Source organism: Lepus europaeus, chromosome 1, assembly GCF_033115175.1.
Source record: "Lepus europaeus isolate LE1 chromosome 1, mLepTim1.pri, whole genome shotgun sequence".
NCBI classification, from domain to species: Eukaryota; Metazoa; Chordata; class Mammalia; order Lagomorpha; family Leporidae; genus Lepus; species Lepus europaeus.
In genome coordinates this window covers 162,744,265-162,770,689 of record NC_084827.1, presented here as the reverse complement: position 1 = coordinate 162,770,689, position 26,425 = coordinate 162,744,265, and the positions used below count along the sequence as shown (strand labels likewise).

The following is a 26,425-nucleotide window of genomic DNA, read 5'->3' as shown; positions in this document are numbered from 1 at the left end:
CAGGTGCCCGGGTAACGGTATCATGAGTGAGCCCAGCAGGCAACCTTCCCTCCCGCGGCCTGTCGCCCTTACCCTAGCCCAGGCCCTTGGCTCATGCGGAGCGCCTCCAGCCCCCATCCACCTTACAGAGTTCACGGGAAAGCCTTTGGAAGTCCAGCTCTGCACTGGCGTCTGCCTGCTCAAAGCCAGTGCCAGGGCCGGCGCTGTGACATGGTGGGTAGAGCCACCGCCTGCAGTGCCGGGATCCCATATGGGCGCTGGTTCTAGTCCTGGCTGCTCTGCTTCTGATCCTGTTCTCTGATATGGCCTGGGAAAGCAGTGGAGGATGGGCCAAGTGCTTGGGCCCCTGCACCTGCATTGGAGACCTGGAAGAAGCTCCTGGCTCCTGGCTTCGGATCGGCGCAGCTCCTGCCGTTGCAGCCATCTGGGGGGGGGGGGGGGGGATGAACCAGCGAATGGAAGATCTCCCTCTCTCTCTCTCTCTCTCTCTTCCTCTGCTCTCTGTAAGTCTGCCTTTCAAATAAATAAATCTTTTTTTTTTAAAGCCATTGTCTACACAGTCGGATCCCGGCACCTTGTGGAGCACCATGGGCCCAGCCCGGGTTCCTCGCGTTTCGAGCTCCCACTGATGCCTTCTCCATGCTCCCCTTATCCCAGCCTGTGCTGCACCACCCAGAGAAATCCTCCCCAAGAGACCAGGGACCTTCTGGCCCCCACACCCCCAGGGGCTGTCACACCCAGGAGGGCAGGAACTCATTAGGGCCAGAGTTCTCAGTTGAGGCCTCCAGCAGCTGTCCGAGGGGAGGGCGGAGGACGGAGTTCAGTCCCCAGGCAGCTGATGTGCCCTTGACTACAGCTCCTTAAAGCTAAAAATAAATCCGGCTTCCTCTGGGAATCCTTTCTCTCGTGGCCACAGTTATTGGCATCGCCTGGAGACGACTCTGCGGTCAGGCCCTGGAGGGAAGCCGAGTCTCAGTCACACAGAAACACAGGGTTGCAAAGCAGCTGCTTCCCCGCTCTGGACCATCCGAGGCCACAAGGTGACACCCCGGGGTGTCCTACAGGCCTTGGTCTCTTGCTCATGCCCAGCACTCAGCACCTTGCTTCACACGTGGCGGAATAAAGTGGCCGGAGGAAGGCGAGGAAGGCCAGCAGCGACGGATGCAGAGCCATCCGCCAGGCGGCAGGTGCGCGGAAGCCGTTGCCTGGTTTGCCTGGCGGCCGGGACGGCTCCGTAAGGAAGGCACTGGCTCCACAGGCCAGGTGACTGATCCTGGCACAGGGGACTTAAGGGACAGCGTCTGAATCCAGCCCTAACCCCAACCCCCAAACCTGCGCCTTTCCCACCTACAGCAAGCTGCCAGCGGGGCAGTCTGCCAGGAGACACTCAAACTGGTACTCGCAGGAGTTGCAGGGTTCAAAGGACCCCAAGAGTCCCCCGCCCCCGCAGTATCTGCTGGGGCCACATTCCAAAACTCCCAGCGGACATGTGACGGTTCTGAGCCCTGAACCTACTGTGTGCTTTTCCCTATATTTCACATACCTAGGATAAAGCTTAATTTGTAGTCAGGCACAGTAAGAGATTGACAGAACACGTGTAACAATACGCTGTACTGAAAGCTGTTTGAAACTTAAGAGTTGTTTATTTCTGGAATTTTCCACTGAATGCTTTCGGACCGAGGTTGACTGCAGGTCACTGAAATGGGAGAGGTGGGCACTGGCAGCACTCGGCCGTGTCCCTCACCCGCCCAGCACACGGCTGCCCCTCGTAAATACTCGCCCAACAAATGTCAGAGGTCTTAGGCCCGAGTCCCGGCTGAGCTGCTCCTATGAGCCTGAGCAAGACAGCATCCAGCCCTGAGCTCGGTCGCTTTCTTCAATGAGCTGTTTTTAAAAAGCGGAGAATTTATAACATCTGAAAATGGGGAGAGAATAGACCCCCATTGCTTAGCTGTAACACGGACCCATTCCTAGGTCCTGGTCTCTTTATCTGTATGCAAGGGGGATTACAGTGACTTTCAAACTTTAAAAATGTATTTATGGGGGCTGGTGCTGTGGTGTAGCAGGTAACGCTGTTGCCTGCGGTGCCGGCATCCCATTTGGGCACCAGTTCAAGTTCCAGCTGTACCATTTCTGATCTAGCCCTCTGCTATGGCCTGGGAAAACAGTAGAAGATGGCCCAAGTTCTTTGGCCCCTGCATCCTTGTGGAAGACCCGGACGAAGCTCCTGGCTCCTGGCTTCAGACTGGCCCAGCTCTAGCCATTGCAGCCATCTGGGGAGTGAACCAGCAGATGGAAGACCTCTCTCTCCACCTCTGCCTCTCTGTAACTCTGCCTTTTAATTAAATAAATAGATACTTTAAAATATATTTATTTGTATTTGAAAAGTCAGAGGTGAGAGAGAGATTTTCCATCTGCTGTTCACTGCCCAGATGCCTGGCTTTGATCTGGCCCAGTCCTGGCCGTTGTGGCCATCTGGGGAGTGAACCAGTGCATGGAAGATCTCTCTGTCACTCTGACTAATTTTAAATAAATGCATCCTAAAACAGACAAACAGCTGGGCCAGGCTGAAGCCAGGAGCCAGGAACTCTGGGTCTCTGGTCTCCCCCATGGGTGGCAGGAGCTGGGGCACCTGAACCATTCTCTGGTGCCTCGCAGGGTACACATAAGCAGGAAGCTGGGTCAGTGGAACCCGCACACTCTGACACAGGATGCTGGTGTCCCAAGGAGCAACTTCACACACTGTGCCGCAACACCTGTTCTGATTTTCTTTCGAACTTTTTCACCGTGAACCATAAAGAGAAAACATAGTTTACATTGAGACCTATGCATAATAAACCTAGAACCCCGTGTCACGAGGCAATAATCGTGCCTATGTCTTCGTTTTGTTGGCCTATGTTTTTTAAGTGCCGGTTATGATCTACTCACTGATTTCACCGAGTTGGATGATCTTCCACGCCGGTGTCTGTAAAATGGTTAGGGTTCTTTTTTTTTTTGACAATTAGTAATAGCCATATCCTGCCCCCTAATGGTCATGTCTGGAAACTGTGCCATGCTCTAACCTAACTCCGCAGTTTTGGGGCTTGTTGGAAGAAAATGAAATTCAGTTAAAAGTATTGAGTGCAGGGACCAGGCAGGACCAGGACTGCAGTTCCGGCATCCCATTTGGGCGCCGGTTCGAGTCCCGGCTGCTCCACTTTCTATCCAGCTCTCTGCTATGGCCTGGGAAGGCAGTAGAAGATGGCCCAAGTTCACCAGCCCCTGCACCCACGTGGGAGACCTGGAAGAAGCTCCTGACTCCTGGCTTCAGACTGGCCTAGCCCTGGCTGTTGTGGCCATCTGGGGAATGAACCAACGGAAGGAAGACGTCTCTCTCTGTCTCTGCCTCTGCCTCTCTGTAGCTCTGACTTTCAAATATATAAATAAATCATAAAAAAACAAGTATGGAGTACAGACCCTTGGTTAGGTATGTGGGGAAGAAGACCCAGGATGAATCAGCACCCAGACCTTGATCCCCGGAGTTTCTCTCTTACTGATGACACAGTCACTGCAGATCTGTAAGGTTTCACGGTAGCCACTGAGTCAGGTGTGGCCTCAGCAGCTGACGTGTGGTTAGTGCGGCTTGTGCTGGCCAATGTGCCATATCCTTGCTGAAGGTGAACCGTAGCACCAGCGCCCATTCTTCCCTGTCAGCCTTGATTGGAAACTTCTGCAATGGGACAGAACTGCGTGGCTGTCTTTTCCCATGTACTAAAGCATAGTTATATACAGAAATACAACTAAGCTTTAAATTTTCTCTAATTTAATTCATTCACATTTTCCAAAAAAGATTTATTTACTACTTAAGAGGTACATGAGAGAGAGATTGAGTTCTTAACTTGCTGAGCCAGAATGCCAGACCCTAATTCACTTAAATATAAAAACAATACTTACTTCAGTTATTGGAAAACACTCAAGTATGTACATTTTATAAAATGTTTTATGTTTGATTTAAATACAGATCAAATATTTCTTTTTTAAAAAAATTATTCATTTCATTTGAAAGGCAAAGAGAGAGAGGAGAAATAGAGACAGAGACAGAGAGAGAGAGAGAGAAGGAGAGATAGATAGAAAGAGAAAGAGAGACAGCTGGAGCCAGGAGAGTCCTCTGGGTCTCCCACGTGGGTGCAGGGGCCCAAGCACTTACTCTGCCTCTCCAGGCACATTAGCCGGGAGCTGGATCAGAAGTAGAGCAGCTGGAATTGAATCAGCATCCATTTGAGATGCCAGCACTGCGGGCGGAGGCTTAACCCTCAATGCCACAGCACTGGCCCCACAGATCAAATATTTCTGATGAAAAGTTAACATCCTACTTGTGATGTATTGTGTTAAATATGCACCAGATTTAAAAGGCTTACTGTTAAAAAAAAATCCAGGGTGGGAGTTTGGTGCCGTGGTTAAGATGCTGCCTGGATTCCCACACCCCCTATCACATCGCATCAGTTTGAGTCTCAGCTCTGCTTCTTTTTTTTTTTTTTTTTTTTTTCCCATGGAAAAACCCTCTTGTTTATTTGATTCACCAAAAATAAAATAAGCTGCATAGGAACAATTTTAAAGTCCACAGAGACAGCAACTTTGTTTTACGGCTGCGGTAGCTGACACAGCATCTCCTTGCTACCCTGCGCAGCCTTCTCCGTGGACCACAGCGATACATTCAGAAACCTGTTAGCGAACACAGGAGTTTTTGAACACTTTCCCACTGGTTCTCGCCTGTTCATTGCCTGTCATGCCTGTGGCCTACAACAGTAACCGTCACGATGCAAAATGCAAAAGGAAAATCCCAGGAGGAAAAAACAAAAATGAAAACCAACACCAAACAAACAAAAACCCACTTTTGCCTAAAGGTTTGGGGTGAAGTCCTCATTCTCCACCCAGTGGCAAGAGGCAGCCAGCAGCACCCCAGGAGTCCACAGCCAGGACTGTCACTCAGCTGGAGCCTAAACCTTGAGTCACATCTGCCCTTGCACAACTAACAGAAATTCAAGGTTTTCTATAAGCACCAGGCAGCAAGCCCTTGTTGATTTCCCCAAGTCTGTATTTACTTTCCTTTAAAAAAACAAAAAGCAGACTCAACCGAGCCACACGTTCTATATTCAAAAATTAAAGCGTCTTTTTGCCCAGGCATGAGAGCTAATGCACGGTACTGTCAGCTCTACTTCTAATCTAGCTTCCTGCTAAATGCATACTCCAGGAGGCAGCAGGTAATGGTTCAAGTGCTCGGCTACGCATGTGGGAAACCCAGATGGCACTCCTGGCTCCTGGCTTTGGTGTGGCCCAGCTCTGGCTGTGACAGGCATTTGGGGAAAAACTCACTGGACAGAAGATCTCTTTCTTTCTCTTTCTTTCTCTCTTTGTCTCTTTCTCTGTTGCTGTGCCCTTCAAATAAATAAAAGTAAATAAACAAAACATTTTTTAAAAAGCCAGTAATAACATGTTACAGTAATATTTTTGGATGTATTGGGTTGAATAAAGCTATTATTAAAATTAATTCACCAGTGTCTTTTTTATTTTTAAAAATGGTTACTGGAGAATTTCGAGTTACGTGCGTGGCTCACGCCATGTGTCTGTGACTCTCACAAGGCTGGTGTTTCTTATGTGGTCCCTCCTTCTAGCCTCTCCCACACACCTCGTCCCATGAATGTTTGAGGGAGATGGAGGAAGCTGCTGGGGTGAGGGTAGGGGTGTGGACTAGGAGCTAAGCTTTGGACACTACTCAGGGTGTGGTCCTCCAAGCTCAGGATCTCAGCCACCTGAAGCAGATCCCCAACTGGTTTGCTTGCACATTAAAGTATGAAAAGCAGCCACCTATTAGATGCCCAAGTGCAGATATGGGTGGTTGCTCTCTGACTGCTTTTTTTCGCTCAGTGACACAGGAAGCAAGGTCAAAGTTGAGAACAAGGGGTGAGCATTTGGCACCGGGGGTAAGACATCGCCTGGGTCACCTGCACCCTGTGTCAGAGTGCCTGGGTTCGAGTCCCGGCTCCTCTGCTTCTGATTCAGCTTCCTGAATGCACACCCCAGGAGGCAGCAGGTGACGGCTCAGGTGGCTGGGGCCCTGCCACCCAGGTGAGAGACCCGGATTGAATTCTGGGCTCCTGCCTGTGGTCTGACCCAGCGCTGGCTGTTGCAGACATTTGGGGAGTGAACCAGAGGATGGAAGATCTCTCTTTGTGTCTCTCTGTCCCTCTGCCTTTCAAATAAAATAAAGAAGGAGGAGGAGACAGAGGAGGAGCAGGAGAATAAAAAGCCAAGAGCAAGGCTGTGGAGGAGGTCCTGGGGTTTTGAAGGGCCTGGAGGGAGTGTGGAGGGGATGTTTGTGTGAACTGACAAGAAAAACCCAAGTGTCCATGAACTTACAGTGAGATCAGATGGGGCCATTCCACCTGCTCCTGCCCACTGTTGGCTGCGTGGTGCAGAGTACCCCATAAGGCAGACTTTGGGAAACGAGTAATTCTAACACCGGGCTCTCAGCTGCTCATGGATGGAGGTGAGGACGTGAGGGGTAAGGAAGAGGCTGGAAGGTCAGTGGGCTGTTGATCTGGATAGAATCACGGAATTGTCAGAATCAGGGTGGCAAAGCTGGAAAGGTAGGAGATGGTGGTCTCGGTATAGGGCGCTGCACATCGGGACTGCGGGGCTGGTGTATGGGTTGGTAAGGAGAAGTTCTAGGGCAGCCATTGTCTTGGTTTGGGAAGGACAGGAAAGAGCTGTTGGCTTTTTTTTGGGGGGGTGGAAGTGGGGGTTGGGGAGGGAGTGGAGTTGTTTAGATAAATGCACTTGAACTTGAAGAATCGCTTCCTGCCTGGAAGGACACAAGCTAAGAAGGAAGGAGGGAGGATTTCCAAACCTGAGGCTCCCCCTACAGGTGTGGCTGGCAGGGGAGATCAGGATCCCCGCAGCGGTGGGCGAGGTGTGCGGGTCCAGCTGAGGCTTGGGCAAGGTCCTGCCTGCGCCCCTGCTCGGTCTTCCCAGGGCAGTCACTGCTGGCTGGGCCCACTGCCTCCCTCACTCAGACAATCCCTGGGCAAGAACTGACCCTCCGAACTCTCTGTTCTTGATTCTTACAGCCCCTTTCTTTCTCGCTGACAGGTGCGCCCAGGCTCAGGGCAGCGAAGGAATCTGCCCAAGGTCACGCACACACTATGGTGATTGAACTTGGAGCTCCACAGCTGGCTAGTGCTGGCCGGCGATCCACCTGGGGGCCTTTGTTTAGGCCCCCTTCTCCCCCATTAGTCTCACTCACCAGCCGGGAAGCAGGCCCCCCCCACCCCGAAGGAATCCGCATGGTGTCACAGGCCCCTGGGGTGCTCTGATGGTCAGGGTGACTGGGTAGTAGCTAGTGAGCAGAGAGGACCTGAAGACGGACACCACCCAAGCGCACTGCCCAAATCCCATCACCTTCCAGGCCACCTCACCCCACTCCCCATCTCCAAGCTGACCCTCGCTTCCCACCAGGCGCCAGGCACCCTGACACCAAGCCTTGCCTCCTTTGAACAGTCAGTCCGGCCCTGCCCCAGGCACCACCCCCTGTCCTATGAAAAGAACAACTTCTCTCCCGAGGTTGCTGCCCTCACGCCTGGGTGTGGACTGTGCGTTGCCTTTCAGTAAAACCCTGCTCTGCCGCTCACCTCTTCCCAGAGCTGGGAGGGGCTCTGGGATCCCAGCCAAGAGGCCGCAAGCATGGGCCGCCCCCGGTGTGGCCACTGGGCTCCTTCTGCGGCTCGGGCGGGTTCCTCACACAGAACCTACTTCCATTCCTGCTGGGGCAGCGCCATTCTCAACATCGCCACGTGCCACCTGCAGTGCCTCTCCCTTGTATGATCTCATAGGAAGAAACAGGCTTGGAGCTGCTGTTCAGAAAAGAGGGACCTCGGGCCCTTCAGCCCTTCTAGTGGCGAAGCTGGGACGAGCCCCTCACGCCTGGGACACCCACGCCCGGTCACTGCTTCCCCTCCCCATTTCTGTAGGAAAAGTGCGGCACCTCGCTGGTACAGAGAGCTCAGGGTTGGGGGGAGGGGGTTGAGTCCCACCAGCTGACCTCCCCTCTCCCCCACACATCCGCCCCTCGTGCCTGCCTGCCTCCTCGCTGCCACCACCGCACCTCACAGCCCGAGATGCCCCTCAGCCCCAGATGTCGGGTCAGAGCTGGGCTGAGATGGCAGGGATGAAAGAGACTTTGTCCCTGCCCTCCAGGCTGCGTTAAATGCCTCAATTCACTAAATACAGAGTTCTCCACGGAAAAAAAGGCAAGTTGTTTGACAAAGTTAGTCATAAACACAGACATCTCCCGTGGGTCAGGAAGCCCTTAAAGCTAGGCCATCAGATAGCAACGGCAGGAATTTGTGGAGCCCCAGGGCTGAGCCAGAGCAGCAGGCAGACTGTTCCCTGGAGCCACCCCTCCCTGTGTCCCCCACCTCCTCCCCTCCAGCACCACGCTTTAGCTTTTCCACTCCTAGAATACCCTCACCTGCTCCCTTTTCCTCAAATACAGGTGCCCAGTTAAAGGTCAATTTCAAAGTATTTCAGGGGCGGGCATTGTGGCACAGCAGGTTAAGACACCACTTGCAACGCTGGCATCCCACGCCTGTTAGGGTCCTGGCTGCTCCACTTCTGATCTAGTTTCCTGCTAATGTGCCCAGAAAGACAACAGAAACTGGTGCTAGCACTCGGGTCCTGGCCACCCACCTGGGAGACCCAGATAGAGTTCTGGGCTCCCCGTTTTGCCTGGCCCAACGTTAGCTCTTTGTGGCCAGCTGGGGAGTGAACCAGCAGAAGAAGGATGGATCTCTCTCTCTCTCTCCATCTCTCCTTCTGTGTTGCTCTACCTTTCAAATAAATAACTAAATGAATCTTTAAAAAACCCAAAGTGTGGGGTCGGCGCTGTGGCGCAGCGGGTTAACTCCCTGGCCTGAAGCGCCGGCATCCCATATGGGCGCCGGTTCTAGTCCCGGCTGCTCCTATTCCGATCCAGCTCTCTGCTATGGCCTGGGAAGGCAGTAAAAGATGGCCCAAGTCCTTGGGCCCCTGCACCTGTGTGGGAGACCTGGAAGAAGCTCCTGGCTCCTGGCTTCTGATCAGCACAGCTCTGGTCGTTGCAGCCATCTGGGGAGTGAACCAGCGGATGGAAGACCTCTCTCTCTGTCTCTACCTCTCTGTGTAACTCTTTCAAATAAATAAAATAAATCTTTAAAAAAAACAAAACCCAAAGTGTTCCAAATATTGTATGAGACATACTAATAGCAAATAGTTATTCCTGAACGCTGCTCCACCCCCCCCCTCCCACTCCCCGGCTGGGTCAGGGCTCCTTTTTCTGAAAGGTCCAACACTCAGGACTACAAGGATCTGGTCCTTTCCTGGTTCCCTTACACTGGGAGCCTCTCTAGGGCCAGGGCTGTGTCTGGCAGCTTTGTCAGCTCTGCCGGGATTCTAATTAACAACCTGCTAAGGGCCCCACAGGTAAGGCCTTGTTCGTTTAGAGAGAGCCACCTGGGAGCTACACTGGGTCCCTGTGCCTGGTGCTTCTGGTGTTATTTTTGGTTCCATGGCCAGGCCACGGACTCAGGCCCTGCATGGGGTGTGCCTGTGTGTGCCTCTTCGCGGGCTCCCCAGCGGGGAGCTGGATGCAAGGCCTGGTGGCTGCTGGCTGGAACAGAGATCTCCTTGGAGACCTGGTAGCTGTAGAAAGTGGGGTGCGCTTTCTGGAAAGGGGTCTGCCGGGGCCTGGATGTTGGTGTGTGCCCCCAAAGTCCTGTGCTGAATGGGATCCATGCCCTTATGAAAGGGGCCTGCGGGAGCCGGCTGGCTCCTTCCTCAGCCTTGTGAGGATGCTACCCGCTGGGAAGCAGACAGCCCTCTCCAGACAAGCACTTGCATTTTGGACTTCCCAGTCTCCAGGACCCTGAGCCACAAATCTCTGTTTATAAATCACCCAGCCTAAGGGCATCTTGTTCTCACAGCCGGGAGGCCTAGGACAGGACCCAGTCACCGAACATGGGAGGGACCGCGCAGATGTGGCCCAGTCACCGGGGCACTGTTCCTCCAGCAATGGGGGGGGGGGGGGGATGCATGAGGCGCACAGAGCAGGAGGCCCCGGTGAGCCCCTGCAGGAGCCGAGACTACACCGAGGGGTGGGGGAGCTGGAGGGAGCCCAGAACAGCGCCACCCACGGGCCCCTTACATAACTCCCACCTACCCTACTCAAATTCTATGTATCCGTGTGTGTGCGGGAGGGCGATTCAGAAAACCTCTAATTTTAATTGGTCTGAAAAACATATTAAAGCAGTGACTTTGCTAACTATACTCACTAGGAACCGGGTCGCTTTTACTTATTCCTACTCTACAAACAAATTCCCAGATCAGTCTGAGGGCTCTGCCCTCCTACATCTTGCTCTGTGGAAGAGCCGGGCTGGCCGTCCGAGACGATGAAGTCCAAGTGCCCAGGGATGGGTTTGGTACCAGCCGGTGTCCAGGCTGTAAGGTGCAGGGCTGCGGTCCTGTCCAGCTGTGCCTTGTTAAGACAATCCCTGCACATCCGATGAGGGAAAGTGTCAACAGGCTGTGGGAGCCGCCGGACGGTGGTGCTGATCCGAGGCTATTAGCGGGAGATAAACACTTTCAGCACCACTGGCCTAGCAGAAAGAACGTGGACTTTGGAACCACACAGAGTTGGGCAAGCCCGCTGATGGTTTACTTCTGGGAACCCGTTTCCCCAGTTAAAACGGAAGTGCGGCTCATTCTTCACTGGGTGGCTATGAGGTCTGCACCCACGGGCGTGAAGCCCCCAGCCCAGTGTGGTGCACTAGCGTCTAACAGTGCAGGACCTCTGGCACCTGCTGTCTTGGCTGAGCACGGCCATGTGGGGCATCAGGACATGTGAGTGGGTCCCATAGCACTACATGGCTGGGAGGGACTGTGGCACGGGATTCTTGAGCCTGGGCTCAAGTCCCAGCTCCACATCCGATCAGCATCCTGTTGTCGCTTGCCTTTCAAATAAACAGACCCTTTGTTAACAAAATTACATACTACATTTTTGTTAAGTAAAAATAAAAGCATAAAACTTGCCCCACACTATGCCCTGCTCTAGAAAACAAGTAAAATAGGCATTATCGGCAAAGCAGGACCAGAACAAGCCCTTCCCCCCGCAAGGGCGGTGACAGACGTTATTTTCTTTCCTAACTTCAGTGTTTTCTCAATCTCCAACAGCGTCCCGTATTCCCTTCAAATCGCGAAGGAACCACCCACCGCTGTCAGCGCCCCCTAGCGGCGCCCCGAGGCCCCGCCCCAGCGAGGGCCGGCGCGACGGGGCGGGGCGCGCAGCCCAGCCCAGCCCAGCCCGGCTCGGTCCCGCAGGACTCGCAACACCCGGAGCCCCGGAACGCACCGTCGGGAGCGGCGCAGGCAAGTGTCGGGGTCCCTGTGGGCGGAGGTGGGGCGCGGGCGGGTGGGGGCCAGGCAGGGCCCCGCGCCGGGGCCCCCAAACTTTCTCTGACCGCGCGGCCGGCCTGCTCCAGCCCAGGGAGCCGGCGCCAGAACGGGGCACTGTGGCCCTGACCGTTGAAGTTTTCGCCTTCCCTGGGCCGGGCGGGCGTGGGCACCGGCCGGGTCAGCCTCGGGAGCCCAGCGGCGCGTTGTGGGCACCGGAAGCGGGCCGGGGCCCGGGGGTGTCCTCGTGCCCCCGTCTTCCTGGCCCCAGCGGCTGGTCTGTCGCCGGGCGGGGCTGCCGCGCCAGCCCCGGGGAGGCCAGCTGTGAGTGGGATGAGGGCTGTCGTGGCCCTTCGCCTGGGGCCTGGCATAACCCCAGGTTGCCCCGGGAGCCCTGGAGCAGGTGTGGTGTTGACAGGTGAATGACCATGGAAGTGGTGGGCGAGGGGGCCAGCCTTGGGGGCTGCCGGGAAGTGGCCGCCCCGGCCGGTTCTGCGTGCAGCCTGCCCCCCAGGCTGGTTCAGAAGCTTTGGGGCAGTACTCCTGAGTCAGAGTGAAAACAAGACCGGAATGGGGAAGAGGATGGGGAAAGGGAAAGGCAGGGGGAGGATCCGGGAGTTTTCCCCCTCTGAGGGAGAAGCAGAGAAAGCTCCCGGGAGGCGGCCCCGCCATTTCGTGTCCTGAGGGGTCTCCCTCTCTTCTCACTCCCTTGTGGCTTCCATGGGGGACCTGGGGCTTGAGCCATGCGTCCTGGACACGTTGGAGTGGGGCGCTGGGAAGCAGGGGCCGAGCCCGGTGTCTGGTTCTCTGGGGCCCTGAAATATTCATCCCACGGCTGAGCTTTGGTTTCAAAGCTGGTGCCTTTGGCCTGGCCAGCGGTGGCAGGGTAGCCAGGCGCTTGGAGGGGCTGCTTTGTTGGGACAGTGGGGGAGCCGTATTCCTAGTCTCCTGCCTGCTCTCCCTGCCTCCCCAGCCCTGAGCTTGGGGAGTGGTGTGGCGACTGTGTCCTGGCTTTGATTGGCTTCCTGGGCCATGAACTCGGGGCCCCATTTGTAAAAACGGGCACGTCAGAGAGGTAATGAAGGGTTGTGTGCGGACCCTGATGTCATGAGCTAGGGTAACAGCCACCTTGGCTCGGCTTCCTGCCCTGGGAGCGAGGGCCTCAACACCTCCAATCCCCTTGGGCCTGGCGGAGCGAACACAGCCCCAGTGAAGGGACACGCACGCGTGTACACCCGGAGTGCAGACTGTGGGGCCGGAGAATGGACGCTCCGCCAGCTCCCTGGGCCGAGGTGCTGACAGCAGGCCTGCTGGATGGTCTTTCTGGAACAGTGTGCACCAAATGACCGTGGCAAAGTCTGTCGACCCTAAGATTCTGGAATATTCTAGGCCAACACCTGCGTCTTGTATTGAAGTAAAGAGATGGCCAGGGGTTCCCAGGCCACAGCAGCAGGTAACCAGAGGGTGCTCAGTACCTTGGTGGGGAAGGAAGGTCGCCCCCTTGTGTATAATGATCTGTGCTTTTCCCATGACATGGAGGTGGTGGTAGGGGGTCTGCTTCCTGGTTCTGTGCCAGCTGAGATCTGTCTCTTGGCAGTGGGTCCCACCATGGAGGTTAGAGTGGCCGCTTTCGGGAAAGACCCTTGCAGAGGATCCCGGCACTGAGCTGGCCCTCAGGGAGAGGGGCATGGCTGGAGCTCCCGAAGACCGCCCTGAGGAGCAGGCTGGGTTTGTGGTAGGGCGAGTGGGGACATGAGTTATTCTCAAGGTTGGGTCTATCTGTGAAACAGGTGCTTTGGGTCCGTCTCCCACGGGATATTAATAGGTGTGCTTTGATAAAAGGCTTTCAGGCTTACAGAAGGTGGAAAGGACGCTGGGCCAGACAAAGCTGGGCAGGCTGGGTTAGTGCGGGACTTGTCTGAGGCTTAATAGGCCCTTGTGCCTTGTGAATTTCCAGGAAGGGGACTCCTCTCCCTGCCCTCATCCAGTAACGCCGTCTAGGAAGTGTCTGGCGAGGTGATTCTCTCTCTCCTCTCTGGTTCCGGTAAAGCAGTCTGCTTCCCCCATGTGGGCTGAGACAGGAAAGGGAGGCTGGGGGCCGCCTGCCTGCATTCCCACGGCCAGTTAAGGAGCCCAGGCCTCCTGACCTGCCCCGCATTCCCTCTTTTCTCCAGGGTTAAACCGTTTCCCCACAGGCCTTGGGGTAAGTGAGCGCCAGGAGGCTGTGGGGTCCAGGCTGGGGGCAGACTGGAGGCGAGGGAGTCAGGGCCACCCACAACATGCCATGCGCGTGGCCTCTGCCTCCGCAGATGTCCCCCCGACCAGTGGCCTCCCTGGGAGGCATGTCACTCTGCCCTGAGACTTTCTCTTCTTTAGGCTCTGCATTCGCAATCAGATTGGCAGGGGCTGACCATGTGGCTTAAGCCACCGCCTGGGACCCTCCCGGATCCCAGTGCCAGTTCCAGTCCCAGCTGCTTCACTTATGACCCAGCTCCCTTCTGATGTGCCTAGGAAGGCAGATGATGGCCCAAGAGCTTGGGCCCCTGCCACCCCCCTGGGAGACCAGCATGGAGTTCTTGGCTCCTGGCTTTGGCCTGGCTGAGACCTGGCTGTTGCAGCCATTTGGGGCGTGAACCAGCAGATGGAAGGTCTCTCTGTCTCTCCCTCCCTTTGTCACTCAAGCCTTCCAAGTGGATAAATAGGTCTCTTTAAAGAAAGAACCAGAGCTAAGCAGAGTGGGCGTGGGCACTATCTTCCGGTTCAGGACATTCCTGCCGATGTGGAGACTGAGGCCAGAGGCGGGGAGGGGCCTGTCTGACTCACGCCGCCACTCCGAGCACGGCCCCTGCCTCTGACCCAGGGTGCAGGCTTCACGCGGACTGTTCACTGGGAAGAGGAATCAATACCACACTCGCGAGCTCCCTGGCGTTTTGATCTTTCTGCCCTGGCTGCAGGCTGCTGGCCCCCTCACTCAGGTGGCTGTGGGGGGATGGGGGAGGGGTGGGAGCCAGGATACCTCCCTGCGGGGAGCAGGGGCACCTTAGCTGCTCCTGACCCAGACTTAGTAAGTACCTTTCCACGCCTGCCACCTGCAGTGGTGCGCGGTGGGTTGTTAAGTCTCTGCCTCACTTCCTGCCTGTGTGTGGGGGTGCGGAGGGCTCGTCCAGCCCCTTCAGGGCCTTCCTCTCCCCTTATCTGCACTCCCAGGCCATCCTGACCACTGACATGCCCCGGGCTCCTGGGAGGCAGCCCTGATGACGCCGTTCTGCCCCCGGACACAAGGGCCACGTGGTGGGGGTGGGGAGAGGCCAGAGCCGGCTTTTTGTCTCTGGGGACCATGGGTCCCAAGAGAGTGGGCCTGGCCAAAGAGGGTGTTGGGAGGGGTGCCGGGACCAGGGAGTGGGGGGAAGGCAGCAGTGGGCTGCAGTGGGCTGGCAGCTGACACACCTGGGTGCCCGGGTGCGGGAGTGGGTGTGTGTGCTTGCGTCTGCCTGAGTCCTCACGGTGGGCGGGGCCGGGAGGGAAGTTCCAAACCCATGACCAGGAAGGCCACTCCTGGGCCGCAGCGATGGCCTTGTCTCTCAGCTGACCACATGCCTTCTAAAGTTCACTCCAGCTCTGGGATTCCACTTTTTAGATTCCCTTGGCCTGGCCAGGCCGACAGAAGTTGCTTCTGGGCCCCCTCGGTCCAGAACTAGGCCTGGGGACCTGCCCAGACACGCCTGGGTGTGTCTCTATCCCTCTGCCCTGTGGCTCTAGATTGGTGATTGGCTCGGGTGGCGGGGGTGGGGTGGGGGAGGCAGAGGAGGAGGAGGGAAGGAGAGTTCCGGAGACCTGGGCCTGCCGGGTGGGGCTTCCTGAGGCGCACCCTCTGAGCCACTCTTTCCATTCTGCTCCGGGCAGCCCGGCAGCCCTTCCCGGGGGAGGAGGGGGGAGGGCAGGCTGCCGGGACCAGTCAGCTGCTCCTTTCTGTCCCTCCCTCCAAAGCACACGCCCTCCTGTTGTAACCCCAGGAGCTCAGGCCTCCTCACTGCAGATTCCAGGGCCTTAACCCTTCCTGTGGCCCTAGGAGAGGCCAAGCTGGGCCTCTGTGGCCCGGGAGCAGCGTGTCTGCACCGAGCTGCCCCAGGGCCACACTGCTTCCCCAACTCTGTATCTAAAAACTCAGGCCTGCTTTTTGGGCCCAGCCACTTCTGCTGCCGCCACGGCTGGGTCTCGGGTCCTGCGGGATAAAGGAGAGGCTCTGGTTCGCTCTGGTGGGGGCTGAGTGCCTGAGAGGGAGGAGCAGGCTGAGATCTGCTCCGCGCCAGGACAGGACGGGGCAGAGTCTGGGCCTCAGGCCTGGTAAGGGCCAGAGGAATGTTCTGCTGATCCGGGCTACCTGCAGTCACAGGAGCTCACTCCCAGGGCTGGCGCTTGTTCACGTGGAAGCTGAGTGCCTCCCGTATTTTAGGAAGATTCAGGCCTCCAGTGGGGAATCTTTTTTTTTTTTTTGACAGGCAGAGTGGACAGTGAGAGAGAGACAGAGAGAAACGTCTTCCTTTTGCCATTGGTTCACCCTCCAATGGCCGCCGCGGTAGGCACGCTGCAGCCGGCGCACCGCGCTGATCCGAAGGCAGGAGCCAGGTGCTTCTCTTGGTCTCCCATGGGGTGCAGGGCCCAAGCACTTGGGCCATCCTCCACTGCACTCCCTGGCCACAGCAGAGAGCTGGCCTGGAAGAGGGGCAACCGGGACAGGATCGGTACCCCGACCGGGACTAGAACCCGGTGTGCCGGCGCCGCAAGGCGGAGGATTAGCCTAGTGAGCCGCGGCGCTGGCCTCCAGTGGGGAATCTTAAAGGACCTTTTTAGTCCCTGGAGACTGAGCTCGTGCAGCAGCTGCCGGCAGAACCCAGGATCCTGATTTCCATGCTTGGGGCACGGCCCTCCCCTCCTTCTGTTTGCCTTTGTTCCTGTAGACACGGGGAGGAAACACTGACCAACAGGCTCCCCTTTCCCCTGCTCCCCAGGCAGAGACCGGCCCCACACCTCACCCTAGCTGAGGCCTTGATGAGGTGAAAGTGGCCAGGGTCCTCCTGCAGGTTGGACAGGAGCCTCTGGGAGCTCGTGTGCCTGCCCTGACACTCAGAGGTGAGTGTGGGCAGGCCGGCAGCTCCGGGGGCTGGCACTCACACGAGGGGGCTCCTTGTGCCCAGGCGCTACAGCAGGCAGCAGGAGCTCACCCTGGTTTTGGGCTGTCTGCTTGCCAAAGTGGAGGGTGGACTTGCCTTGGGGGAGCGTTTCCTTTCAGCCCTGACCTCATCAAGCTCTGTTCCCTTTCTCATCTCCTTCAGAGTGGGGGGCCCGCGATGGATGCCCCCACCTGCTGGTGAGCCCAAGGGGACCCAAGCTGGGAAGCCCCAGAAGACAGGGTGCACAAATGAGGGGCTCAGAGCCTGGCTCAGGGCTTAGTCTTGGAACCCAAGCCTCGACTTCATCACTCCCCAGCTAGGTGACGAGGCCCAGTGACTTCTTTCTTGTACGCCTCCATTTCGGCACTTGGGAATGGGAGTAATCTTGCGGGGCTTCCAGAAGGGTTTAATGAGGCAACAACTGAAAATAGTCAACAGCGGTCAGGCAGCGCTGGACCTGCTCGCTGTGCATTTTTCCACTTAATTCTACTGTTAGCATTAAACCCATTGTCCAGATGAAGAGACTGAGGCGTGCTGAGGTGAAGCGGTCAGCGGTGGGTTTTGGAGTGGACGGGCTGCTGGCTGAGGTCCCCGGCAGGCAGGTCTACCAGTGATTCCCTGACAGCAGGGGCATGACGGAGGACAGGAGGAAGGGCATCTGTGAGTCAGGAGCCCGCAGAGCTGGACCGGAACCCTGGTGGCCCCTCCGAGGCCGGCCCTCACTCCCTGAGTCATGCTGTACCCTGCGGCTGCGGCAGCCCCTCGGCCAGGGAAGGGACCTGTTTGCCCTGCTTGGCTGCGGGGAGGGGAGGTCAGCCACTGGCAGGGCTCTCCTCGCCTGAGCTCAGAGCTCATCTGCTCCCCCACCCCCAACTGCGTTCTGCACAGGTGCTCACGTAGGAGCTGCTGGGTCAGGAAATGGTGACATCACGGTTTGGTGGCACGGCTGGGGCTCCTGACCACAGGGCCCTTCCTGCTGGTGCCTGTAGGCTGTGTCCCGCCAGCCATCTGCGTACTCCACCCCATGGGCCTGGGTGTTGGATGGCGGCATAGCGCTGGACACCCCACTCCCAAGGTGACCTCCCCATACCCCCCACCCTAAACTGGATGCCATTCTTTTTATGGAGTCAAGAGGGTGCTTCTGAAGGGGGCGGGAAGAAGGGTGCAGGTGGAAGAAGCCTCTTGCCCTAGGGAGGGTCCTTTCCCTCTTTGTTTTGCCTTAAGGGAACTCACGGTGCCAGTACATGGTCATTTTCCTGCCCCTATGAGCCCCGGACATCTGAGCCAGGCCTGCACTCTGTGTTACAAACCCCAGCACTCCTGCCGGGCCCTTCGCTGGCCCTCCCGTACCCACATCGCTGTGGGGTCCCACTGCCCCTGCCCTGGCCATCAGAAAGGCCTTCCTTCCTTCCCACCTGACGCCTACGTGCTCTGCTTCTGCCCTGTCCACACCGGGGACACGAGCACAGCTTTCTCTCAGAGCAGCCCACTGAGCCCTGGCCTGTTATTCGATCCGCTGCCATCCTAAGAGAGGAGATGAGACAGCCCTTTATCTGGTCCCTGAGCTGCCCATGGTGCCCTAAAAAGAGAGCCAGGTTCTGAGGCTGTCTGCTGACTTGGATCTGGGGGTGTGTTCCCTCTGGGGTATGCACTAGGGAGGGGAGGCGTCTACCAGGGACACAGGGACCTCCTTAGCTCTTCCCAGGCCCTGAGGGCACTTCCAGGGCAGAGGAGGTGCGAGAGCTCGTTGGGGGGGGAGGGGGGCGGCTCCAGCCTGGTCCTGCTGCTAACCGGCTCGCTCTGACGCTGCGGGTCCCGCCTGTCCTCATCAGAAGGAGCATCTGGGGCTGTGGGGCCCTGAGCCCCCTGCCAGCTCTGTTTCCAGGTCCCCTCTGCCTGGTTCCTCGGCCCTCCCCGGCCATGGGGCTCCCCCTGCTGTGCAGACGGCACTGGATCTTCCGCCCTGACACCACAGCCCTCTCCTCCCTTCCGAGGGGGAGACAGGGAGACAGCACAGCGATCCGAGACCCTGGGTTTGACACAGGCGTCTCCAGGGCTCCTGCGCTCACCATCCACTCTGACAAGGCCAGGGACGACAGCAGCGTGGCCGCAGGCTGCCCCGTGCCTAGCTGACGTGCCACAGCTGTGACCTGATGGAGCCAGAAAGGCCTGTGTCCAGGCTGCCCCGTGTACAGCGCCCCAAGCACGCGGCCCCGGCCTCCCAGGCGTCCCGACTCTGCCGGCCCCTTCCTCCCGCCACTGCGGCCGGCTTGTTTTCCTCCTCCTCTCTGAGCCCTGGCTCTGCGCCAGCTCTGGCTCGCAGGCCTGGAGTCCCTGCCAGCTGCTGCAGGCGCTGGGCTGACCCCTTAAAGGGTCCCGGCTGGCCCTGTGACTCACCCGCAGGCTCTGCGGGTCATTGGCCTCGTCGCTTGTTCTGCCATGGAGCCACTGACATGGCAGGGGTTCCAGGCTGCCTGTGCCTCGTCTCTCCCTCCACTGGGGCTCAGTGACTCCTCTGGGCACCTGACTAATCCCTGGTCCTTGCTCTCCTATGGCCAGGAAGCTGCACGGGAGAGAGAGCCTGGGGGAAGGTAGCTGTGGGCAGCGAATGGCACAAGGTGATCTACAGAGCAGAGGGTCTCGGCTCCATGGCTGGGCAGGGCGGTAGGGTGGCTGAGCCAGCCGCGGCCTGGCCCTTGTACTCATGGACTGCTTCTCTCCATTTCAGGTCTCAGAGCTGAGGTTCCCCTCAGCCCCTGAGTGGCCATGTCCAACCCCAGTGCCCCCCCTCCGTATGAGGACCGCAACCCCCTGTACCCCGGCCCTCCGCCTGTTGGGGGCTATGGGCAGCCATCCGTCCTGCCGGGTGGGTACCCCGCCTACCCGCAGCCGGGCTACGGTCACCCTGCTGGCTACCCGCAGCCTATGCCCCCCATCCATCCGATGCCCATGAACTACGGTGAGTCCTGCAGGGTCGGAGGGAAGCTGCTGGGAGGGGCGGCACGTGCAGCGGGCGGAGCGGCCTCCTCTGCCTCCTTCTGCTCTCCCCCTCCCCCTTCCCCTTCAACCCCCTTTGCATCTCCCCTGTGTGGCTCTCTCCTTTGTCTCCTGTCCTTGTTACCTCCTGACCCGACCTTTGCCTCAGCACCTGGCGTCCCCCGTCACTCACTGGCCCCTACATTCAGCAAGGAGACTGAGTCCCCTGGTCCCAGACACGAATGTACACACCAGAGGAGGTGGCAGGGAAAAGCCTTGCAATTGGTCACCTAAGGGGACCCTTTCTGTTCCCAGCAAGGCTGCCACCCACCCAGACTCCGTGCCTTCTTGGGAACTGCCTTGTAGGCCAAAGCACTTTTTTTTTTTTTTTTTTGACCGACAGAGTGGACAGTGAGAGAGAGAGAGAGAGAGAGAGAGAGAGACAGATCTTCCTTTTGCTGTTGGTTCACCCTCCAATGGCCGCTGCGGCTGGCGCGCTGCAACCGGCGCACCACGCTGATCTGAAGGCAGGAGCCAGGTGCTTCTCCTGGTCTCCCATGCGGGTGCAGGGCCCAAGGACTTGGGCCATCCTCCACTGCACTCCCGGGCCATAGCAGAGAGCTGTCCTGGAAGAGGGGCAACCTGGACAGAATCCGGCGCCCCAACCGGGACTAGAACCCGGTCTGCTGGTGCCGCAGGTGGAGGATTAGCCTATTGAGCCGCAGCGTCGGCCAAGGCCAAAGCACTTTTTTTTTTAAAAAATATCCTTGGTGCTAAACCCCAAGCACTCATCCTTTAAGGTCCAGTCTGATTGTTGCAAACATCAGAAGTCTGGTAAACCTCATGGCAGGCAAATGCGGTATCGGGTCAGAAAGGAGAGGCGACGAGAACGTAGTGAGATGCTTTTCCTGAGGGGCTCGCCCCTGGGTTTCCAAAGTGGCTCCCAGAAAGGCACTCAAGGACTACCCGAGGCCCCAGGAGCAAGCACAGGGCCACTGTCACCCAGACACGTGTGTGCGGTACTCCCACATTAACGGCCGCCCATGCCTCTGACACGCCTGCTGCCCATGACACCTGCTGCGGAGTGCCGTCCCCACCCTGCGTCCCCTCCACACACACGCACTGTGCTCTCCTCCTTTTCTCTGGCCTCCCTCCCCAAGTGCCCTGCTGTGACACAGGCAGCCCCACTCCTGCCCGGCTTCCTCACCAGATCATGGCATGCGCTGGGCACGTAAGAGCCCCCCGCAGACGCACACTGTGGGAATGGCACACACCCCAGCCCCCTGGGGCGGGGCCTGGCTCGGGAGAGGTTTCTGCCTCTCTGGCTTTCTCGGCTGGCCCTACCTGAGCCTCTGTTTGAGAGTGTCAGGGAGGCTTTGGGACTGAGCCTGCAGGTCCCAGGCCCTCAGTTGGTCACATATGATCTGCCCCCAGGCCCAGGCCACAGCTACGAGGGCGAGGAGAGAGCAGTGAGTGACAGCTTCGGGCCTGGAGAGTGGGACGACCGGAAGGTCAGGCACAGCTTCATCAGAAAGGTGAGCTCTGGGCTGCGGGGGGCCCTCAGGCTTGGGAGTGGGGAGAGACAGGCTCCTGGACTCGCAGCGTCCTGAATATAAGGGTCTTCACAAATTTCCGAGGGGCCTGCACTGTGGCTTAGGTCTGGCTGCCGCTCGCCACACTGGTACCCCGTGTAGGAGTGCCGGTGGGGTCCCAGCAGTGTTTGAAGTCCCTTGCGCCCTGGCTTGCAGCCCTGCCTGCTCCTCGGACCCTGTTTCCCCTCCGTCTGTTCCTCTCTCCCTTGACCTTGCTGTGGAAGGGCAGATTCAGTCTGGGGACATCTCTGGGGTGGCTCTGCCCACGCATCCTGCCATCCCGGGCCATCGCTTCCATTAGACCACAGGCGACTGGGGGTCAAATACGGTCACAGTGGCTTGAACTCGCCTTTCCCAGGTCACACGTGCACAGCACCCTGCTCAGCCCAGACAGGCACAGCATGTGTCACTCTGGAGCGCCTGCGTGCAGAGCCACACGCAGTGGTGCAGCAGCGGCCAGGCAGGGCGAGGCAGGAGTAAGCAGAGGCTGGGCGGGGGCCCGGGGCGGGAGGACGTGTGCATGGCACTGGGCTGGGCTCCCAGCACCTCTGTCAGGGCAGCTCCATCAAAAGGGAAAGCGGCCCCTCCCATCACTTAAAGGACGGGAGGGGCATGGGTCGCGTGGTCTCTGGGCTGGCTGCCGCCCGGGGAGAAGCCCACCCCGCTGTCTGTGTTGTAGGTCTACACCATCATCTCCGTGCAGCTGCTCATCACCGTGGCCATCATCGCCATCTTCACCTTTGTGTGAGTCTCTAGCCTGGCTGGCCCACTCTCGCCTGCTCTGGGCACCTGCCGGGCCTCCTGTGACTCCTCTCTCCCCCTGCCCCGCTGCACAGGGAACCAGTTGGCGAGTTTGTGCGGAAAAACGTGGCTGTGTACTACGTGTCCTAGTGAGTGTGGGCTGCCCTTCGCTCAGGGGTCGCGGGGAGTCCTGAGCCAGCTCTGGCGGCTTCTGGCTGTGCTCAGGGCAGGGGAGCGTGGGTGCTGGGTGCCCAGAGGAGGAAGCAGAATCACAGAGTTGGGGTGGGGCCCCGGAGGCAACAGCAGACCGTGCAGCCCCCTTCTGTACCGGTCTGCTACGGCCTCCCTCGAGGCCCAAGCGCCTGTTTCAGAGCCGCTTAGCGCCCTGACTGGCCATACCCTTTCCTGTGCTCCCTACTGAGCAGCTTGCTTACAGACCTCCAAGTGGCCGTCTGGGGCCCCAGCGCTGTGGGCTGCCGAGTGCCACCAGGCTGGGCCGGGAGGGGCCTGCGGGTGGCTTTGGACCTGCAGATGACTTCCCCATCTGTCTCCCCAGTGCTGTCTTCATCGTCACTTACCTGACCCTTGCCTGCTGCCAGGGTCCCAGGTGAGTCCCAGACTCAGAGAATGAGAAGGGATGGCTGGGGGTGGCATAGGGGCCAAGTATTTTGGAAAGAAAGGGATTGACTTGGAAGACATGATGATGAGGGTGGCGCTGGTGGCGGCAGCTATGGGTCCTGCAGGTACACGGTACTGCATGTGTGTGTGTGTGGTTGGGGGGGACCCTCTAGCTGTCAGTCTCACAGGGACCCTGCGCGGTATGTAGCTTTTCAGCCGCAGTCACAGGTAGTCAGGGAGAGCTGCTCAGGCCCACCGGCTGGCACCTGTCCCTGTGCGGGGCAGCCGAGCAGGGACAAAGGCTGCAGCGGCCTCCCCTCCCCGGGGTGGGGGCCTGCTCCTCCCCGGCCGGGCCCAGACACCCACAGCGTTTGTCCTTCCCTCAGACGCCGCTTCCCGTGGAACATCATCCTGCTGACCCTCTTTGTGAGTCCGTGGGGCCCTCGCTGGGGAAGGACGTCCCGCCCATGTCCCCCACCTCACCCTGACTGCCCGCTCTTAGTGTCACCTGCGGCTGCTGTCACATCTACCCTGCCCCGGGCGCCAGGGCACTTCCATTCTGCCTGAACATCTCCCTCTTGTCTCTCTTTCTCTTAGACTTTTGCCATGGGCTTCATGACGGGCACCATTTCCAGGTATGTCAGGGCCAACCCATGGTGCTCCTGGGAAGGCTGTGTCACGGGGGAGTGGGCGGGTCCTGGCTGCCAGTCACTTGCACAGGTGGGATTCTGGCCAGGATCCCTCAAGAAGGACTGTGAAGTTATTCATACGCTTGTCACTCCTTCCCCCAAGTATGTATCAGACCAAGGCTGTCATCCTCGCCATGATCATCACTGCCGTGGTGTCCATTTCGGTCACCATCTTCTGCTTTCAGACCAAGGTGAGGCCATGGAGGCCCTGCAGGGCCACTGCACCCTCCTGCTCATGCAGACCTGGGCCCCTGGGCTTCGCACTGGAGTAGGCCCCTCCACAGCAGGGAGACCTCCTGTCGGCACCTGCTGCCTGTGTCCCCTAGGAGGCGACGCTGGGGTCCCATGGCAGGGTGGGGCCTGCCTGGCTGGGCTGCGAGCCGTGACGGTCATCTGAGAGGTGCTCCTTCTCCCTCCCTGGCAGGTGGACTTCACCTCATGCACAGGCCTCTTCTGCGTCCTGGGCATCGTGCTCATGGTGACTGGCATTGTCACCAGCATCGTGCTGTACTTCAAATACGTGAGTGTCCGGGGAGCAGTGCTCACGAACCCTGTGCTCGCAGACTCTGCGGCAGGGTGCAGCGGCTCCCTCTCGGGCAGGCTCTGCCTTCTGGAACCTTCTGACTGGCTGACAGCACTGATGGGGAGAGCCCATCCTTTTGGGTTAGGGTATATAGATCCCCTCCTTGGGGACACAGCACCGGAGCCTCTGAGACCACGCAGTTCCTACAGGAAGTAGGGAGCAGATCTGACAGCGGAGACCAGCCTCTTGGGGCAGACTGGGAGAGGAACCGCAGGACCAGGAAGCTGGGCTTGGCTGAAAGGGGGACCGCTCTGCCGAGCGCTGGCCACAGACGGGAAGGGCCACGGTGGTGGGGGAGGAGCTCTTACCCAGCGCATGCCGGGCCTGCCCCCCCAGAATGATTCCCCGGCTGCCTTCTTTGGCCCAGGGGTATCGTGGCCACTCATGGACCCTGAACTTTGGTTCTAGATGGCCACTGTGGCTTGGCGTCTGCTTTCTCTGCCAGTCTGTCACCATTCTTCCTTGCTCCCAGGACCTAGAAAAGCGGCTGTGGTCCTTTCAGGGAGAACCAGCCTCCTGGCTCCTCCTACGCTGAGGCCTGCCCGCGGGTGGAGGGCTGACCCTGAGGGCCCGCCCCCTCACGTTTTACCAAGCTTCCTAATGCTGCCTGTCCCCTCCGCCTAGATTTACTGGCTGCACATGGTCTACGCTGCTTTGGGGGCCATTTGTTTCACCCTGGTGAGTATGTCCCCCCCCCCCCCAGGAGGCAGAGCACAGGGGATGGAGAGGAGGAACTGAGAGTGCAGCGTGAATTTCAGCTGCTTGGGAGGCGGGGGGAGCCCATGGCTGGTCTCTCCCCCACCCCCCCAGCATCACAAGGTCCCCCTGACTTTCTGGGCCTGCCTGCTAGTTCGTGTTCACACTGCGGGCTCCTAGAACGCTCTGCTGGCCAGGGTACAGATGACGTGTGTGTCCCCTTGTCTGGGCGGCGAGCCCCTGGCTGCTGGTGAATGTGTCCCCTGAGCACCCTGCGTGCCTAGCTGCCAGGTTCTCACAGGGGCCTCCCTGTCGCCGCAGTTCCTGGCTTACGACACGCAGCTGGTGCTGGGCAACAGGAAGCACACCATCGGCCCCGAAGACTACATCACGGGCGCCCTGCAGATCTACACGGACATCGTCTACATCTTCACCTTCGTGCTGCAGCTGATGGGGGACCGCAACTGACGGAGCCCACCTGCCCCCACCAGGGCCAGACCCTGAGCCCGGCTCCGGCCCCTGGCCCCTCTCCTGCCCCTGTTTCCGTCCTGTCCCGGCTGTGGCTGTGTAGGTGCCTGGTGGGGCTGGAGGAGCTAGGGACTGACTCTTGTCCTGGGTGGGCACGGTGTTTCCTCCCTCCCCCGGCACAGGGCACCGTACTCTTCCTAACAACGAGGGTTGGAGGGCAGGCGAGAAGGTGGCTCCCCTCCCGCTCTGCTGCAGGCTTCTAGGCCAGGGAGCCGGAGCTTTGGCTGCAGTACCCTGAACGCTTAGGCCGTTAGCCTGTACTCCACTGCCCTGGCACTTCTTAGCTTAGGAAGCTTGATGAGCTGGTGCCCAGGGAGCCGCCTGAGTGACAGGCACAGCTTGTTTGCTTGGGTTAGTGGTGGGGAGGAAGCAGACAGCGAGCAAAGTAAAGTACAGAGGCCAGAGCGGAGCAGCGGCGACCCCAGACTCCTCCCTGGCGTGTGCCCAGGGTAAGGAGAGCAGGCGTCTGCGGCCATCGGCTCTCCATTCTCTGAGGCTTCCGCGATCTCTGCCCAGGCCACGGGGAGCAGCAGCTGGGGTGCTCTGGAAGGTCATGACGTGACCAGGACAGAACCAGGCTGAGCCGAGACTGGGGCGGGGGCCAGGAAGCTGCTGTGGGCTCCTCTGCCCTGGCTGAGGTCCTGGGGCTCGGTGCTCTTCCCTCTGCTAACCCAGGAAGGCCCTATGAGGAGGGTGACGTCCTCTCTGTTCTAAGTCCTACTGGGGGGACTCCCCCGTGCCCACGCCTCCAGCCAGCCGCTGCTTTCTCTAACACCAGTGCCTCCAGTGGGAGTGGGGCTGCCCAAGGATAATTAGGACTTCTCCATTAAGTACTTGACCCTACGTCTATCACACAAAGGGACACAACTAGAGATGTAATAAAGTTTTATGTTCAGAAGTTACACCCGGGGTGGCCCTGGCTTCCTGCACCTGAAGATGCTGGCTCCGGGAGTGGAGGGCCTGGCTCTGCCCGAGGCACCCGCTTCCGGCCTCTGCGTTCTGTCTTGGTCTCTCCCACAACCAAATACGCTTTACCACAGCCCTACTGCCGCGGGCTATTAAGGTGGAGCGCAAACCCACAGCCTGGAGGGAACCTCAGGGCCATAAGGCTCAGCTCCCTCACGGGCCCTCTCAGCTGCTCTCCTCCCCACAAAGCTGTGCGGGCACGTGTGGTGTGCTGACCGGGGCGGGATGGACTGCGCTTAGGTTCAGAAGCCCGGTCTTAGAAATCACCAGCCCACCTCGCTCAGAGGAAACAGGCCCAGAGAGCTGTCCTGACTCAGCCAAGGGGCTTGTTTGCCTCCATGCCCTGAATGCCTTCTTGAGTCTCCTGATTGTCTCAAGGCTGCGTGGAACCCCACCCTCCTGGCC

At 58.6% G+C, this 26,425-nt stretch overlaps 2 protein-coding genes across 3 annotated transcripts in view; one reads left to right on the top strand and one right to left on the bottom strand.

Annotated features, from left to right (window-relative positions):
- PNKD (PNKD metallo-beta-lactamase domain containing) overlaps nt 1-26,425 on the bottom strand; it is a 59,861-nt gene that overhangs the window by 30,956 nt on the left and 2,480 nt on the right. The gene's annotated exons all lie outside the window — the stretch shown is intronic.
- Nucleotides 11,349-25,956, top strand: TMBIM1 (transmembrane BAX inhibitor motif containing 1). Of its 2 annotated transcripts, none has more exons than XM_062191581.1 (12): nt 11,349-11,436; nt 19,360-19,590; nt 21,042-21,142; nt 21,879-21,943; nt 22,036-22,089; nt 22,497-22,547; nt 22,945-22,984; nt 23,156-23,193; nt 23,351-23,438; nt 23,672-23,767; nt 24,455-24,508; nt 24,848-25,956. In XM_062191581.1, the coding sequence occupies exons 2-12, from the start codon at nt 19,398-19,400 to the stop codon at nt 24,992-24,994; spliced, it is 927 nt and encodes a 308-aa protein (XP_062047565.1). In that variant the 5' UTR covers nt 11,349-11,436; nt 19,360-19,397; the 3' UTR covers nt 24,995-25,956. The 2 variants fall into 2 exon arrangements, with proteins under 2 accessions (XP_062047565.1, XP_062047575.1); XM_062191591.1 differs by lacking the exon at nt 11,349-11,436 and adding an exon at nt 14,413-14,435.